This window comes from Chelmon rostratus, chromosome 14, assembly GCF_017976325.1.
Source record: "Chelmon rostratus isolate fCheRos1 chromosome 14, fCheRos1.pri, whole genome shotgun sequence".
Classification (NCBI taxonomy): Eukaryota; Metazoa; Chordata; class Actinopteri; order Chaetodontiformes; family Chaetodontidae; genus Chelmon; species Chelmon rostratus.
Window position 1 is genome coordinate 6,893,774 of NC_055671.1, and position 17,375 is coordinate 6,911,148.

The 17,375-nt window shown below is 42.7% G+C and overlaps 1 protein-coding gene across 1 annotated transcript; it reads left to right on the forward strand.

The window, feature by feature from the left end:
- Positions 1-1,953: 1,953 nt before the first annotated feature.
- On the forward strand, positions 1,954-14,609 carry ammecr1 (AMMECR nuclear protein 1). Its single transcript, XM_041952536.1, has 6 exons — positions 1,954-3,434; positions 6,615-6,725; positions 7,979-8,093; positions 8,298-8,388; positions 8,499-8,595; positions 10,153-14,609. Exons 1-6 carry the CDS (start codon positions 2,959-2,961, stop codon positions 10,265-10,267), a joined length of 1,005 nt encoding a protein of 334 aa, XP_041808470.1. The 5' UTR covers positions 1,954-2,958; the 3' UTR covers positions 10,268-14,609.
- The last annotated feature ends 2,766 nt before the right edge of the window (positions 14,610-17,375 follow it).

The window sequence follows — 17,375 nt, forward strand, 5'->3', positions numbered from 1 at the left end:
CAAGGACTTTCCTGTCATTTGCCTGTAATTTCTTTTGGAAATGTTATGAGCACTTGCTCTTATACAATACTGATTCAATCAATACCAAAATCAGTTACCACCTCAGTTTCTGTAAAACCTATATGATTTCTTGATTAAATTTCCAAAGTTGAATTAAAAAAGTTAAATATATTTGATAGAGGGAAGTCAGTCATGCAGGAGAACGATGATTGTGCTCAGACTCTTGCTTAAATTAAAGCTATTGGGCCTCATGTGTACTGAGGTCTGCCCAGGGAGGCCTGTTACCGGGAAAATGCTCAGTCAATATCAGTCAGTCAAGCGCCAACAATAATTAGCTGTACATTTTGAAACAGGCTTGAAGCCTTATGCTGACTCAGTCATGAGGCACATTATGGGAGGGGTGTCTGAGGGCTACTGCCTGGTGCTGTGGCTCAGATGATAAACTCATATATGTCTAGACTTGACAGCAAATGGGGGTAAAGATAAGGCAAATGGACACTGAATGCACATTAACGTTAAGACAACTTTAATATAAGCACAAGCGCTTTTTGGCACTGCAGCCGTTTACATCAGTTTCATTAGCACTGCCCTGCTATGAGAATCAACACCACACATACAACAAAGAAGACTGAGGATACTACAGGCTGCCTGAAACTTTATCATACTCACAGTGTCGTCTGTCAGCCGGACTTTAAATGCTGAGTGACAGGGATCACCCTCCTCTAAGATGATTCACCCTGAGGGGTTTGAAATGAGATGTTGGTATTCGCACACCATAAACGGTCTCAACCTCATCAGCGTTTTCCAAAGTATGCAGCTTTGCCTAAGTTTTAAAATCTATTTTGCGCCATAAACCTTGAAGGAGCATGACTAGTCATCAAAAACATCTCCTCTGACGCATTTCCCATAAATTCAACTGAAAAAATAAGTATGGAAAAATAACTACCAGAGTCATCTGTGCCTTGAATCTGTATTAGAGGAGCAAACCAGACTGACCTCAATCATCCTTACACATACAGTACAGCTTCAAGTTTTAAGTGGTGTAGGTACAGTATGTAGCTGGTTTCAAATAGTATTTGGAATGTGTGAGAGGGGAGGAAAACACGTCTTAGAATGAATTTCATAAGTTCATGTTCTGTATGTTTTCTTTAGCATCCAGAGATCAAGATCTCCTGCCCCCATGCCACCCACCCAGGCCTTGTCTCACTCTGTCAGGCATACAGTGTTTCCATTTTCCAGCACACTCAGTCCAGCATCATGAGTCAGGGCATGGTCATCCTCAGCTGATCCTACCATGTATATTAATCACCGACATTTACACCACTCTCTTTACTGATATGAATACCAAGGGGTGCCAAACGGGGGTGGATTTGGAGAATGATTCAGGAGGGCCCAGAACTGGGCAGGAGGCGTTTGTGACAGTGTTTTTACAGTACTCAGATTTATTTAGGCTACTGTTTCAGGCTCCCAGAGAGGATGTGGCCACGAGGAAGGAGTATATGTACAAGATTTCATGTTCGTCATACGGAATAAAGTAAAAAAGGTTGCTTTAGCAGGATCTATTTAAAAAGAAAGTAAGAAAGAACTTCAGACTGTGTTTTAACCCACAGAGACGCTTGTTTGAAGGATCAATCACCTGAATGAAATACATAGACACTGGTACATCAGCTCTCTCTGCAGCATTCATACTTTGGAGCAAAATGTAAATAACAGGCCAGCGAACAGAGACTGCGCTTTTTCAGCTCTATGCCTTTTACAGCTGACGGACACCGATACTTTTTTTCATGCACGCACGCACACACGCGTACGAACGTCGTGAGCGCGCATGCTTCCACAGCACCGCACATTTCTTCTGAATTGCAAATTTGATACCCCCCCCCCCCACGAAAGCTACGCATATAGTGTAGCAACCGGGCGCAACACATTTTCTGAATCCGCTTCCGGAGTGCCGACGACACCGATGCCCACAGACCGATCACAGGGCTTTTACCCGAACAGCACTGAATGGTAGCAGCTGAGAGACGGGTGCGGAGCGAGGGTTGCCAAACCCGGAGGATTTCTCACGGTTCACGGACTAGAATGCTCTTCTATATGTATCCCCATAAACGGATGACAACCTCCAAACAAACCTGTACTGAAAACTTTCAGCTCTACATTTGATGCGGGGGTGTTATTGAGATTTTTTTTTGAAACCAGGTCCAAGAACAGACATCACGCAGGTGCAAACTGTGGGCTAACGGTACTGAAATGACTTGCTCGGCGCTGACGCGTTTCATTGTGCCATGCCAACCCCGCATTGTCAGATGCCATTTTACCCTGCGTTATCCCAGCGTCTGGAATTCCAACACACTGGGCCTGTTGTGTAATTAGAAGTTCGTGAGGCAGTAGCAAACAAGCTGGTGCAATGAGAAGCTACGCTGCCCAAGACATTGTGCGCAATTTGTGCTGAAGCTTATGGGTCCTGCGTACTCAAGCTCCCGGCTTCCACTTGGAGAGGTGTGCTGCGGGGCTACAGCGCACTGGCTGTCGGCTTCACATCTGGACCGCCTGGCTACTGTCATCTGCGGCCTGTTCGGACTGTGCACTCCCTGAACTTGTACGTTTTGAGGGGAACTGACTGAGCTCGCCTCGGATGGTGTCGTATTAGGGAGAAGGGGTGAATATTTTCCTGGGACTAGACATTATCGGTGATCCACTGGAACACCGTGGTCCATAGCTGGACTGGCTGACTACTCATGGAAAAAACGCTTATCCAGCTATGGATTTTGCGTAGCGAAGTCACGCATTTTTAAAGGCAACGCTAGGGTGACATTGCAGTCTTCTCACCACATCGGTTATTTCGTCGTCCGACAAAAAAATAAAAGAGTGAAAGTGGAGTATTGTCCGTCGTACGTATCAACGCAGTGGGATTTCTACGTCTGGTCGGCGTTCCCCCCCACCCTTCCCGCGGTGACGGTTATGGGTCGGAAGCGGTGTGTCGGTGCAGATTGTTCCAAGATGGCGGCCGGGTGCTGCGGGGTGAAGAAGCAGAAACTGTCGGGATCGCCCGGGTCGGGGGGTCCCGGCGGGGTGGGGGCGGGAAGCGGGGTGGCAGGAACCGGACATTGTGGCTCGGAGTTGGGGATTGGCTCCTCCGCGACCGTTGCAGCAACGGCTAACGTTAGCAGAGCCAACGGCCTGGGGGGACCCGGGGGTAACGTTAGCGGCAGCAGTAGTAGTAGTGGTAGCAGCGGCACAAACGCTCTGTCCCCAGCCCCGGCCGGTTACACTTCATCCGGCCTCTCCCCGAATCTCAGCTCGGGACCCGGCTCGGGAAGTGGAGGCAGAAAAATGGTGGTCTCAGCGGAGATGTGCTGCTTTTGTTTTGACGTGCTTTATTGCCATCTGTATGGATACCAACCTCCGAGAACACCCAGGTTTACAAATGATCCCTAGTGAGTATTTTTGTCTTTTGTTTTGCTGCATGTCAAAGCTCACTGATGTATTCTTTCAACAAATGTCTTTTGCGAAACACTTGATTGGTTTACCTCTGAAATCTGCTTCAGTGTTAAAGGCACAAACTGTCACATCGAAACAACATTTTACTTATGATGAATTTGACGTGAAAAGCTCGCGATCACAGCTTCATTTGGCCAAGTTGGAATTTGGGCCTTGTCAACGAGACTAGCTGCACTGGCCTGCAGTTGCACTAACCTCACATTAACGTTACAATGAATGATTTGATGTGTTATCAAGCTACGGTACCTATCACGGAACGATGTCCGCCGTCACTTTCAGATTTCCCGTCGGTACTCGGCGAAAAAAAAACATTTTGCCATACTGTTTGTCCAACTCGAATAACACTGGCTAACGTTAGCTAAGCCTGTTCGCTACTCGCTAATATAAGCTAGCCACTAACACTTAAGCTAAAAGAAACAGGGTGGAACGAGTAAGATAACATCGCTTTTTTCGGTTTGACAGCAGCAGTTGTGGTGCTTCGGATGGACCATTAAAACTAGGAAATACAACGCACGTATTCAAAACATCAAAAGTTAACATGAGCATTCTTAATCTTTTAAATTGCCCTCAATGAACTCTGGATTGCCACATACTAGGCTTAGCTTTGTTAGCTATAAGCTACATTAGCTTAGCAACGAGGCACTAATGAGCTTGTAGTAATTAATTTAATGGTAAATATATTACAATGTCTCTCTGGTGTCTTTGTGAGATGACCGGTCGTATTACTGGGTCGTTTTACAACAGGTTTGGTTTGTAGGTGAACTGTCCAGTCGAGGGAAAATGACAGTGACAGCCGATTTAGCATCAGCCAACAAAGAAAAGGTGGTTCTTGCTAAGTACTAAGCCGTCCTAAGGATTCCTTATGGCCACATTTAACCTAAAAACGGTATTAGTAATGTTAAATAACCGTCACAAACACAGTGTTTCAACAATGGCAGCATCCACTGAACATGAGATTTTTTTTGTGTGTGTTATGACCAAATTGAGCCATGAGAACAACAAATTTATTTATTTTTTGTCTGCCTGTAACCGCACTCCACAGAAACATTGACCCCACCTTATACAGGCGTTGTAATGTGATATCATGGGTCTTCGAGGGCGTTTTACTTTACATTTTGTGGCTGTGAGGGGATTGTTGACAGTCTCCACCATAGATGACAAATCCAGTGTATCGACCTGCCCATGGGTGAAGAAACTTTTTGGAGTGACTTATTGACAAGGGCAAACTTTAAATATGACACAATAGTCAAAGGAATTGCTTCATTCTGATTTTTTAAAACGTGCCTTTCTGTTGTCATGTGGCAAATCAGAGATAAACTTGCACTTCACCATGCAGACACTAAATATTATACATATGTAATATTTAGATATTATATATATATTATTGCATGCATTTCAAGTGCATATGATAGATTGTGAGTGGTGTGTAGGTATGTAAATAGTTCCAACACACCTGGGTTGTGTGCTGGTAATCATTATCTATCACTAGAAACAATCCCTCACCCATACTCTATATGTGTCCAGTAAGGGGGAAAAAAAAATCCCATTCTCTTAATACTTTGCACAGCCTATCTTGGCAAACTAGATTAACATTGCCTCAGATTGTCTGGTGTTAGTATGTTAATGTAAAAATACCCTTCGAAACACTCTCTCCAAGGTCCAGTCCAATGGCCACGTGAACCATTTAGCCAAACATGGCAAGAGGACATGAGGCCTTAGCGTGATGAAATATGTCAAATGCAGTGTTACCTGGGCAATGACATTTTTGTTAACAGTTTTAAAAAATTTCAAACAAAGCGAAATATGCGAGGCTCGTATTTCATGTGTTGTCATAATAAAAAAATATTTGCTGTTGACTCTAATAAAATACTAGCTTTCATATGATCAGTAAAGTTGTGTGATCAGATGACAGCATAAACATAATCTTGCCTTCATGAACAAAGAACTAGATATTTTCATTTGTTTTTTTTCCCCTGTCATTGAGAGCACTGTAAATTGTGGGTAATTTCCCTCAGCAAGACATAAAGTCAGTGAGTTTTACACAAAGGGGGCTTTCAATTATTATTTTTTTAAACTTGCAGTAGATGCCAACCTATTGACATGGCCCATCTGACACCATGACTGATTTGAGCCTGCAACGTTCTCAGCCTCCAGACCTCTCTTAGAGAAATAAACCCCATTCAAATGGATCTGTCAGTCTTAAAGGGTGAACACAGAGATTGCGCCTAGCCACCATCTCAAACCAAGGTCTTAACCCAACAAGCCACCCACGACCAAGAATGTAGTAGGCTAATGGCCACCAATGTGAAAACTCCCACAGGTCTGAGAAACTCATACTTACGGTCTGTGGTGTCCTCGGCATGTCCTTCACTTAGGGGCATTGTCAGATTGAATTATTGAAATGCTCAACACAAATACAAAGTCTGACATCATCACAGTGCTCTGCTTATAGGGCGTTTTTTTCCTCATCTTGATTGAAGAGCATGGTCTTTGAATTTGAGAGCACGGCTTACTGATTTCACGTTCAGATTTCGTAATGCTCTCCCTCAAAACCCTGCCCTCGCACTCATTCACACTTATTGTTGCTTGCACAGATTTCCTGCGCTCCAGCTTCAGCCCTTCTCCTCGCGCTCAGGCTGCTTCTGTGCGCTCGTGAAACGTCTGCACTCAGATCTCTTCTCTGCTCTCTTTGCGCAATAACCCGGTCAAAATTCCCCAGCCGGTTGAATGCCAGGTTTTGACAGACTAAATGAACCCTGCCTCATTGTGTACATGTTCGCTTTGCTTATTAGAGTTTATGGGTGGTTACCCTTTAACAGGGTTCATCCACTCCCACCCACCACGTCTTTATTACATGTATATAAGAAGTTATCCAGTCAAGGATGGACAGATGGCTGTGAAAAGCCTGCAGTCTTGGGTGAAAACTGATCCATCGGGGCGTAAAAGACAATAGTCCCAATTCTACCTAATGTGAATAACAACTGTGGTGTCATGAAACAGAATGAAATGGAGATGTGAGCTGTTAGCCAACTTTTACGCACCGCAGAAATGTACATGTGGCGTGCAAGTTATTAAAGTTCAACGTCTTTAACATGGTCTCTCTCGCTGTTTTTCAGCCCGCTGTTTGTCACATGGAAAATAGGCAGAGACAAGCGGTTGAGGGGTTGTATAGGTACATTTTCTGCCATGAATCTGCACTCAGGACTCAGGGAGTACACCCTTACCAGGTAAGTTGTTTTTCAGCTGAAGACCAAATGCTGTGACAGAGCTTGATAGTGGAGTGACACTGTGTTAAATTAAAGTGAACAACAAGCACATTAGAATTAGAAAACCCTTAACATGGCTGATGTTCTATGATCAGTAGAAGTAAATTACCCCCAAAAGTGATAGTTGGCCTGTACATGACTGTGAAAAACATCTTTTCTGTCTCTGGATTTAATACTGTTTTGTTGTTGTATTCTTGCTGTAACGCTGTGTGGAGCACGTGTCTCTCTTTCAGGTCTTGAGGGTTTAAAAGGTTTTAAATGTCCTTAAATCAGGTTTACCATGAAGGTTGATATTATAAAAAGTGAAGACAGGGTTTTATGTACTGTGTATGTCTTTGTCAGACAAGCAGCAGCTGAATTATGCTAGCAACACAATTAGCTGTTAACACTGGGGATGATGTAGAGAGATGCAAAACTCATTTGTCCTGATGACGTGGCACTGACACCAAGAGGACAATGCCACAGATGAAATGTATTGGTAACTTAACTCTTACTGTAATGTATGAACTGTTGTAAAGATGTTTTAATTCTAAACTGTAAAGTTGTACTAATAAAGAGTCATTTTGTAGTTGTATTGGTCAGTCTTTTACCCCTCCTCTGAACGGATCAATCGATCATCCGGCTGGTGGGTTAAACGCTGGCTGGGCGCTACTTGGCTTGGCTGGACAAGTGTTTCAATTAAAAATCTTAATTATGTTATTGATATTTAGACGTCCTGTGACTCATAACACGGAGTGGGTGTGTGTAAAGAACTGAAACTAAAAACTTTACCACTTCACAGTGACATTGCTGGAGAGTGAGTGGTAACATTGCCCTCTGTACATACCCGGTGTGGAATTTCTTCATTAGCGCTTCTTGACCTGAGGGCAGACACAGTTGACCCGTCAAATACATGTAAACACACACAGCTGTGTCCAGACGCACGCATTACAAACAGCACGGTGAGAAGCCGTGATCAGAGTCCACGCTGCCACCGCACTGGTCTCTGTGTGTGTGTGTGTGTGTCCATCTGCGTTAGAGATCACATGTTGGACGTTTGACTGGAAATTTGCCCTTAACTTAAAAATAAATACATTAAAAAAGGTTATTTTAGTGCATTGCTTTCAAGTCATTAACATGCTAATCATTTAATCGGGTCTCTTGGTACCTGACTGATAACTGTGCTCTGAATCACCTCTTCCTATGGTATTTTCTTTGTGCTTCTATGTCTGCAGTGCCCTTAAAGACAGCCGCTTCCCCCCTATGACAAGGGATGAGCTGCCTCGCCTCTTCTGCTCAGTGTCTCTTCTCACCAACTTTGAAGACGTCGGTGATTACCTTGACTGGGAGGTACGAGACACGGTTTGCTGAAACATTGGCATTGAGAATTGTGCGTCACAGCTTAAATGCTCATTCATGGGTGTCTTAGTCTTCCTGCTGTGAATACACAGCAGCTCCTACACACACACAACATTGCATTTGACTTTCTTGGATGGAGTGGTTTATGGGTTTAAAGTGTATGGTTTCTTTGGTCATGCCTGTCTTGAATTCTAGGTGGGTGTTCACGGTATTAGGATAGAGTTTTTCAATGAAAAAGGATCAAAGCGCACCGCCACCTACCTACCAGAGGTTGCAAAGGAGCAAGGTGAGATCTTTTTGTGTCCCTAACAATGCAGCCTCACCTGCTTTCCATAAAGACAATGCAATATGGATTTTCAAAGATGTGTAAAGAAATTCAACTCTTATTTTGTGAAGGTTGGGACCACATTCAAACCATAGATTCCTTACTACGAAAGGGAGGTTACAAAGCTCCCATCACAAATGACTTCAGGAAGACCATTAAGTTAACCAGGTAAGAATATGCTTATTGTATCAAATTAACAACAAACTTCTGATAAATTTATGTGTCACTGATGTACTCTTTGTTTGCCTTATATTTTCATTTAGATCCATATCACCAAACTTAAGACAGAGTACATAAATTTTACCTGGTGGGACCACGGCCACTGATTAATGCACTGTAGATTGTTAGAGTTTCGCCAGCCAAGCAGGATTGTTAAAACTAAAGCTAACATGGATTGTAAAAGGAAAAATGTATGATCAAATATGGGATCTGTCTCACAGTATGTTTACAGGTCTTGAGGAGCAGCACTGCATAAGTGAAAAAAAAGTTGGATAAAGCCTTTTGTGGCTCCAAAGGGAGCTGCATGAAATCTGATAAACTGCGAAGGGCGAGACTAGCATAACTTGCCTGAACCTCAATCGCGGGTAGTTCAGGGTCGGCCAATGTTCACAATTGGACTGATGCAGTATCTGGGATTCGGTACTTCACTAATTCCAATAGTAAAAAAAAAAGTTCTCAATTTCAGCATTATTTATTCAGAACATTTTGTTCTTTATTTTGGAACGTTTTACCTCCCCATCTCTCTCTCCCCCCTACACACCCTTCCCTACAACCTCCAGCCTGTCAGTGTGTCTCCAGGACACCTCATGAGATGCTGTCATGTGTGTCTTGAGTGTGTCTTGTCACATTTCCCTGTAATTAGTCCGCAATTCACGTCATACTGGTTTCATACTGCACTTTCAGACATACAAAAAAATGTCATATACTGTTTTTCGGACACAGCCAATGAGTGTTTGCTGACGCTGGTAAAAATACCAAGCTAACAGCAACCAAGACAGAGCCCAGTTATCTCCAATAGCAACTTGTCCAACCAGCTAATTCCCTGAAGATGAAGTTGTCAACGCCCCACTTAAAGTTTCGTCGTCTGTGGAGGGTTTAACGTATTTGTCACTGTCTACAGCTTTTCGATATATATTTTGACCAGGTTTTTCCCCAGGTTAGACATGTTGCCCTGTCCAGCTTTGCACTTCACATTACAAATATTGCAGCGGGTGTTGCAACATAACCACACTGGTGACCGCATTCTGCTGACTTGAACAAGCTGCAGGGGTGACGTAGTCTTGCTCTTTCTTTTCCTCTCTATACTCTAAGATACTCTCTCACCCAATATCTCTCTCAGGTAGCACAATTTGGCACTGATTGATTTGCATAAGTACAAAGGTAATTTGGTCAGTACCCTTTAAAAGTACTGAATTTGGTGCTCAGCTGTAGCAGGAGCCAGGCTCTGATAAGGAGGAAGAATGTGTGGAATAAAAAATATAAAATCTCTGGTTCTCCTACATCCACTTTTGTACTTTTTTAAAAACTGTCCAGTGTGAGTTCAGAAACGTCAGTGGAATACCCTGAAGAAAACATCTGTTGTTCTGAGACTTCCAAGGTCTGTGTTAGACAGATTTGTGCAGGGTTGCAGCAGGTGCAGCATTTTGGTGCAGACTGTGGCTGATCATAGCTTTCCAAGCATGAGGGTTAGAGAGCCTCTACCAACACATCTCTTCTCATTCCTAGGTACCGTAGCGAGAAGATGACAATGGGTTATGCAGAGTACATCGCCCACCGCCAGCACCATCACTACCAGAATGGCATTGGGCACCCTCTACCACCCTACAACCATTATTCCTGACAGCGAGCCGCATGACCAATCATTGGACCTCTCCGCGGACCTTTTCCCAGGAGAGCCCGCCCCCTCCTGGTCTAGCTATTTCTACTACTGTACCATTTTATGATGATAGTTTCCGTTGCCATGCTGGCCGTCTCCCAGACGTTGACATGGCAACGGGTGGCAACGAAGCATCATTTGATTATGGCAAGAAATCCACGTTTCTTTTTCTTTGCCTGTGGTTAAGTTTTTGCAGCATATGTATACCTATATCTATAACCCCCGTCATTCATATTTTTGAAAATTAAACAAATACTAGATTTTATTAATCTTGCGTATTTTCAGCAAACCTAATCAGGTGTTTGATTCTGTGGATGGAAGGAAGTCTCTTACGGTGGATTAGTTCCGCGCTTATATTGTTTAGGCTTTGCTACGATTTTACATTTACTAAGAAAATTCTTGTTTTTTTTTTTTCCTTCTTTATCTTACTATCCAGACATGTATACCATGTAGCAAGGCAACTGCAGTTCTCAAAGGCTGTGTCGTCTCTATTCTGATTCCTCTCAAAAAAAAGAACAAAAAAAAGATTGACTGTTGAGGTTGTTTTAGCCTTGTTAACTCTCGTAGTGTTGTAGTTGGAACTATATATTGGGATCTGTATACTCCAAAGTATAGATAGTAGGATTGTGATGCCCTTTAACCAGCCTTTGCTGGTAGTGTTTGTTTGAGCTCACAATCGTGTGTGTATTCCTGTGTGTGGATATAGATATTGGTCTGCCACGAAATGAAAACCAGTAGAGTAAATTAGAAATTGGATTTTACCCAAAGATCCCCCTCAGAGATTTTTTTTGGAAACGTCCCCCTGAGTATTTGTAGTGTTTTGTGGTGGAACCTGTAAACCTTGAACTGCGTTTGTTTGGCTAGAGCTCACAGCTACGTTCCCTCGTTTTTGTTTAACTTTTCTTTTTAACTTTAAGGTAATCGTGGAGGAAGCCATTTTTGTCTGAGGATAATCACGTCTGCGCAGGTGATTTGTTAATTATATATGTAAAACGGGCCACAAGCGGGTCTGATTTCCCCGCATTGGAGAGGGGGAGCAGGCGTATCTCCAGGTCCCTAGAAGAAAAAAAAAAGTATGTGCATGAACAATGCTTTCATTTAAATTTACTGTGTCTGTTGGTTTCTGAGTTTACTGGCAGGGAGTCACTTGACAGGGACATGCTATAACTACTTAAAGCCATATTCTCTTTTTATTCCACACTTTGTAAGAGTCGCCTGTCGTTTGGCTTGAAGTGTTTGCATTCGGTGCCATTTAACTGGTAACTCTAATATATATTGGGTCTCCTCTGAATGCAAACTTACACCAGCCATCCTCAGGCAAGGCTGCACCACTGAGTACTAGTCAAACCCGGCGGTTTCAGTCATTCGACGGATGTCTTGTATATTGCCCGTGTCGTCGTGGAAACATTGTCTTGCCTTTTCAGATTATAGCTAACCATTGTCACTCGTCCACAAAGTATGATGTATTCAAATTGTCATTTTGAATGAAGACACACCACCTGACGCACAAAGGAAGTGATCCACTCAACACGTCTGTGTCATTTAGAAGTGCATGTCACTGTGCTCTTTAGAGTGTCGAGCAGCTGCAGCAACGCAGCCAGTCGATTCAGTTGTTGAAACCGCACTACCGCCGTTCTCCGACACTCTGCCGTTCAGTGAGATCCGTTGAGCTGTGTGTCCGCGGCACAGGAAATGGTCAGATTCTGTGGTCTGTTTTGTCAGCTGTTTGGCAGTAGGTTAGAGCAAACACAGTTGAATTAGTTCGAGCAGAATCTCTGCATGGGGCCGAGCGGCTTGCAGTTAAGGTCTACAAATAAAAAGCCAGGGCTTTGTAAGGACTAAAGAAGCCATTTCCCATCCAAATATTACTTGTTGTGAGTCACATCCACACACACTAGGCTAGTTGGATTTACTTTCCAGAATGTTCGAACAGTTGAGGATCCTCACGTTGATCCGCTCGCTTTGGGTTCGGTTTTAGTTTTGCTAACTGGAATTTTTGAGAGGTTCTTGTTACTTGACCAACATCTTTCTTCGTAACAGCCTTTACTAACTGGCAGGTTATTTTTCTTTATGCAAAATGTCAAGGGCTTTTGGCACTCCATCCACAGTAACCCGAAATGACCCAGATTTAAGTTGTGTTGCCTTAAATGAATGATTTAATAAATGATGGACCAGTAGATGACGCTCTGAGTGCTCCTCCGTCCCATGGTTTGCTCTGTCTCGGCTCCATCTTCACACCACAGTGTAGAAAAGGGCCTCAGATGATGTTTTCTGCACTTGAATGCTGTTGTTAATACCTTCTTAGACATATGGGGGCTCCTGTATGCCTGCGGTCTCCTGTTCGCTCACGTCTTACCCAGCTGCTGGTCCTCAATTCTTTCATTTTTGAAAGCCCCACATACACTCGTTTTCTCGGCACTGTGGTGTTGTTACCCCAAACGTTTAAACCATGGGAAGACACTTTCATGCCTCCAGTGAAATGTATGCATTTACGATTAATACACTACATCAGAAGTTTCAAAGAGGAGCAGTCAGGCATTCATTTCCTGGTCCATTCAATACAGCACAACCTGAATTTTTCTGCTGCAAAACCAAATTGACCATGCTCTTTTACATATATGTCTTTGTATACACATGCAATGTATTTTGTTGCATGTATGTATGAGTATGAGACCTATGGTTTTATCCATGATATGCTTGATCTATGGCTTAGACACTCTTATTAACCATTAAGAGATTTAAAAGACAAATATGGTGCTATCGGACCTCATATTGGGGTGGTCACAGCTCGTGACTGGTCATGCGGACTCATTGATCATATCATACTTAAAGATGCTACATGTAAGATTTGCTCTTTAGTATACTGCTGTGAAGTTAGTTATGACGTCAATACCGAAGGATGTGACTGTCACCGATACAAACAGTAGCCCCATGAATCTGTGCTTTCATTAAGTCCTACGTGGGTGATTTTGGGATCAATTCCCTATGGGAAAAACGGACCGTTAGTCTTACACATACAGTGAAGAAGGAGAAGTCCCTGCAGCAAACCCGTCATATGGGGCTATGGAATGTACTGTTAATGGTCGTTATTACAATTTAACAGCAATATATGAAGAGAAAATCCTACATGTGTTACCTTTACTATCCTTGATATATGCAGATCTGTTCAACAGGTGTTTTTTTTTTTTTTCCTACCAGTGCAAGTCAACACCCCTGCAGGTTTGAAAGGACAAGAAGTCACACGTAGCCTCCCTCCCCTCGATTACTCCCCACACTGTGGCCCGACCTCATGGTTTGTCTAGGTGTGTGACGCGTGTCGTTCGGTAGATGGTGGCAGTACTAGTGGTCGTTGCCTCTCCTGGAAGATCGGACGCTGCTTTTTTCGAGCACGTCCTCCGTTTTCCTTTAGCTGCTGAATCTTTTGACCTCTGAAAGAGCAAGGTTTGAGTTGTCGACTCGTGAGAAGTCCTGTCGCCGAGGCTCTCGCAGCCTCTCAGACCAGGCATGTTGAAGGTAGGCATCTCCCACAGTGGGACGCAGAGTTAATGTTTTACGTAGAGCACGCAGAGAATAGTCCTGCTTCTGTACTGATTAACTGTTTAAAGCATTGATACCTCATTGGATATTATGGAACGACATTTGTAGTTTGTTGTAGCAGATCGTGTTTTGGTTCCATACCAGGGTTAGAGTTCAGCCTCAGCATTCCTTGTGTGGTCATTCTCATATTTCGTGGAATGCTCAAGCTCATGTTACCTTCGTATGTTTGACTGAACCAAAGATGCCAGCGGCCATGCCCAAATGCTGCTCTTCAGGCCTGGCTTCCTGTCCTTCCAAAAGACACCCCTGCAATTGACAAAATGTTGTTTGTGTCTTTTTTTTTCTTTTTCTTTTTTTTTTTGTGCGATTTCTCAACTGTCTTGACTTATAAAGCAACCCAATTTTTCAATGAATTTTCATTGAGTCTATCTCTGAAGCCGTATATGGCATCAAGGATGGTTAAAAATGGTTGCAAGTTGTTGTTACTTGTTTATTATTATTATTATTATTATTATTGCTATAATTTACAAAAATGAAAATCCCATGGTGTGCCTCCTAGCTTTATGGGTTTATAAATGTTTTTTTCCCTAAAGACCAGCAGTTATACTTTGTATAAAAGATGGATTTTTCCTTATTTTTTATGCCATTAAAGATGATAAAGCCTGTTTTCTTTACTCTGGACCCAGTAGCTGCACTGGTATACAATCGCACTGATAGATGAATTAAAAAAAAAAAAGAAGAATAAATGAATCAATAATAATAATGATAATGACAAATGAAATAAGAACTACAATAAACTTGTGTTTGAAACTTTTATTAAAAAAGATTTAAAAAAAGAAAATAAAAAAAGAAAATGACTGTTTTTGTACATCAAAATAAATTCTTTTCAAAAGAATATTTTGGATCTAGTTTCAAAATTATTTTAGTGGTTTTCTATGTTCTGAATTTTTGAGACACTGACTTCGAAGACGTGTCACTGTACAAAATGACTTTTTCTGTTGCAGTGGCCTGATGGGCTGGGAGGGTTGCCTGGTGTAACTCCTCATACCAACTTTTATTTCTTTTCCTTTCGATTTTTGGATTATTTTTTTTTTGTCTGCTTTAGTAACTTGAAAAATGTTGATGGAATAATATGAACTGGGAACTTCAAATCCATCCCCTGTAGAGCTAGACCCTTCCTCCTTTCCTATTGAATTGCTGTTAGTGTGACGCGACTTGAAATGGGCATTTATTATGATAGTATGACTCCAAAAGAAAAAAAAAAACACAAAAAGAAAAAAAAAACTAAAGAGATTAGAAAAAAAATTGCAAAAGAGAAGTGTGGGGAGGGTTGACAGAATATATATAGATGGGTTATCTGAGTATGTAAGCAATGGCTGTGAAGATAATGTAGTTTTAAACATTGTTATTACCTTTTAAAATCATTTATTCAATAAAAAAAAAATACAAAATCAACTGAAGAGAACGTGTCATTCTATTTTCTTTCAGCACACACATCCACACACAGTTTTGTTTTTTAAGTTCTCAGGTCCTTCTCAGATACACACAATGTGATAGAATATGTACCACAATGCCAAAGCAAAAACAGCTTTTTGTTTTGTATATTAATTAAAAATAAAAGACTGAAATATTTCAGACCCTTCATGTAGTACTCGCTCAAAGCAGCTTGGCCAGCAATGACGGCGTCTCTCCCAAGTTTCTCACGTTCTTCTTGGCAGAATCGCTCCAGCTCAGCCAGGCTGGATGGGCAGCACTGGTGCGCAGCCATTTTCAGATCTCTCCAGAGATGTTCTGTTGGGTTCAGGTCCAGACTCTTGCTGGGCCGCTCGAGCACTTCCAGAGTTTTCCTGAAGAAAGCCTGTGTCTTCCCGGCAGTGTGCTTCGCTTGTTGTCTTGCTGAATTTAAAACCTTTGAATGATGGAGGCTACGGTCCTCTTTTCCTGCGCCTCGACACAATCCCGTCTCTCAGGTCTGCAGACAGTTCCCTCAACCTCTCATGGCTTGATTTCCAGTCTGACATTCACCATCAACTCTAAACCTGATGTAGACAGGTGTGTCTACGTAGATGCACCAGAGCTCAATTGCAATAAATCAGAGTATTGTGTGTAGATTAATGAGGAAAAAAATAAGGGGTTTTTACATGTCAAACATAAAATGTGGAAAACTGGAAAGGGTCTGAGACCTTTCCGTATGCTCTGCAGAGTAATAGATTATTGACAGATCCAGCCTGACAAAAGCTGGATCTGTCAAAAGATTATGCTCATATTCTTTGTCAGCATTTTGTGTCTGCATGTCTGGATACCGACAGGAGTAACCGAGAAAATTTGTGAACTGACCCTTTAAATTTAAAGTCATGCCAGTCCTGCTGCCACTGTCCGATGCTTTTTCTACACGTCCTTTCACAAACCCACGTTCCAGCACTAGTGACTTCTTCATGTGACAGCAGCAATCTCATGTATTTCACCTTTTCATGACAACTGGGCAAATGAAGATCATGTGATAGGACTAAAAGCTCTACAGCTACTAAACATTAATATTTTTGACCAGTGATGTTCAGCACAAACTGTTAAGCGATGTTTGTGATGATGCTCATAATGACTGTTTTAGTGTCATGTCAGACTGACATGTGCTGTGATGTTCTGTAGATGGTCCAAACATCACACGTGTGTGACTTGCATCAGTTTCAGTATAAATGTAGAAAAAGCTGCACAGCATCACCATACTGAAACACTCGACTTGTCTTCTGGCCCTGCTGGTATCTACACACACTGATGCTTTGCTTTTTATGTGCTCAGGTTTTCAGATCAGCCATGTGTCTCTTCTATTCCATCACAATGGACGTGCAACAAATGCTATATTTATTTATTTATTTATTGGCAACTTCATAAAAGTTGTGCTTTATTTTATGGGACTGTTTTACATGAACTAATGAATTATTCTGGCTGCTCTGTATGTTTAGCGACGCTGGTGACAATGTCGCTCTGTCCACCTCATGCTACAGATCAACATGGTGGCACGCTGATGTTAGCACGTAGCTCACTGACTACAGCCTTACAGAGATGCCCAGTGTGACCGTGGACTTTCAGTCCTTTTTAGGATTTATTTTAAATTCCTTTTGCTTTCCATACCTTTTTGTTCTGCTCCCAACAGCATTCAAGTGCACCCTGCAAATATGGTCGCACAAGGCTTGTGTGGAGCTGGATCTGACATCAGGAGGATCCTCACATGCCCGGCCTGCCTCCCTGCCAGGTCCTCCACCGAAAGAAGGCTCGGCACCAAGTCTGGAGAAGTCCAGGCACGCGTGTCTGAAAATACTTTGCTCCATGTTACATGATATTCGGGGGCCAAGCGCTCTGAGATAGCTGAACAGTTCAGTCTGCCGGCCGTGCGCGACCACACGTGAACCCAGAGCTGGGCTGAGATCAGATCCGACCGGCTCTTCCCTTTCTCTCCTGAGACTGCCTCTGGGCTTCCATCTGCCTGAATAAATCATACCGATGAGTGAGTGGATTTAAAACCGGTGTCGTGAAAGCC

Excerpts from the sequence above, each read along its gene's own strand:
- ammecr1 (XM_041952536.1), top strand. The coding sequence starts at position 2,959 with ATGGGTCGGAAGCGGTGTGTCGGTGCAGATTGTTCCAAGATGGCGGCC. Across the intron at positions 6,726-7,978 it reads AGGGAGTACACCCTTACCAG|TGCCCTTAAAGACAGCCGCT; the intron begins GTAAGTTGTTTT and ends CTATGTCTGCAG. Across the intron at positions 8,094-8,297 it reads GTGATTACCTTGACTGGGAG|GTGGGTGTTCACGGTATTAG; the intron begins GTACGAGACACG and ends CTTGAATTCTAG.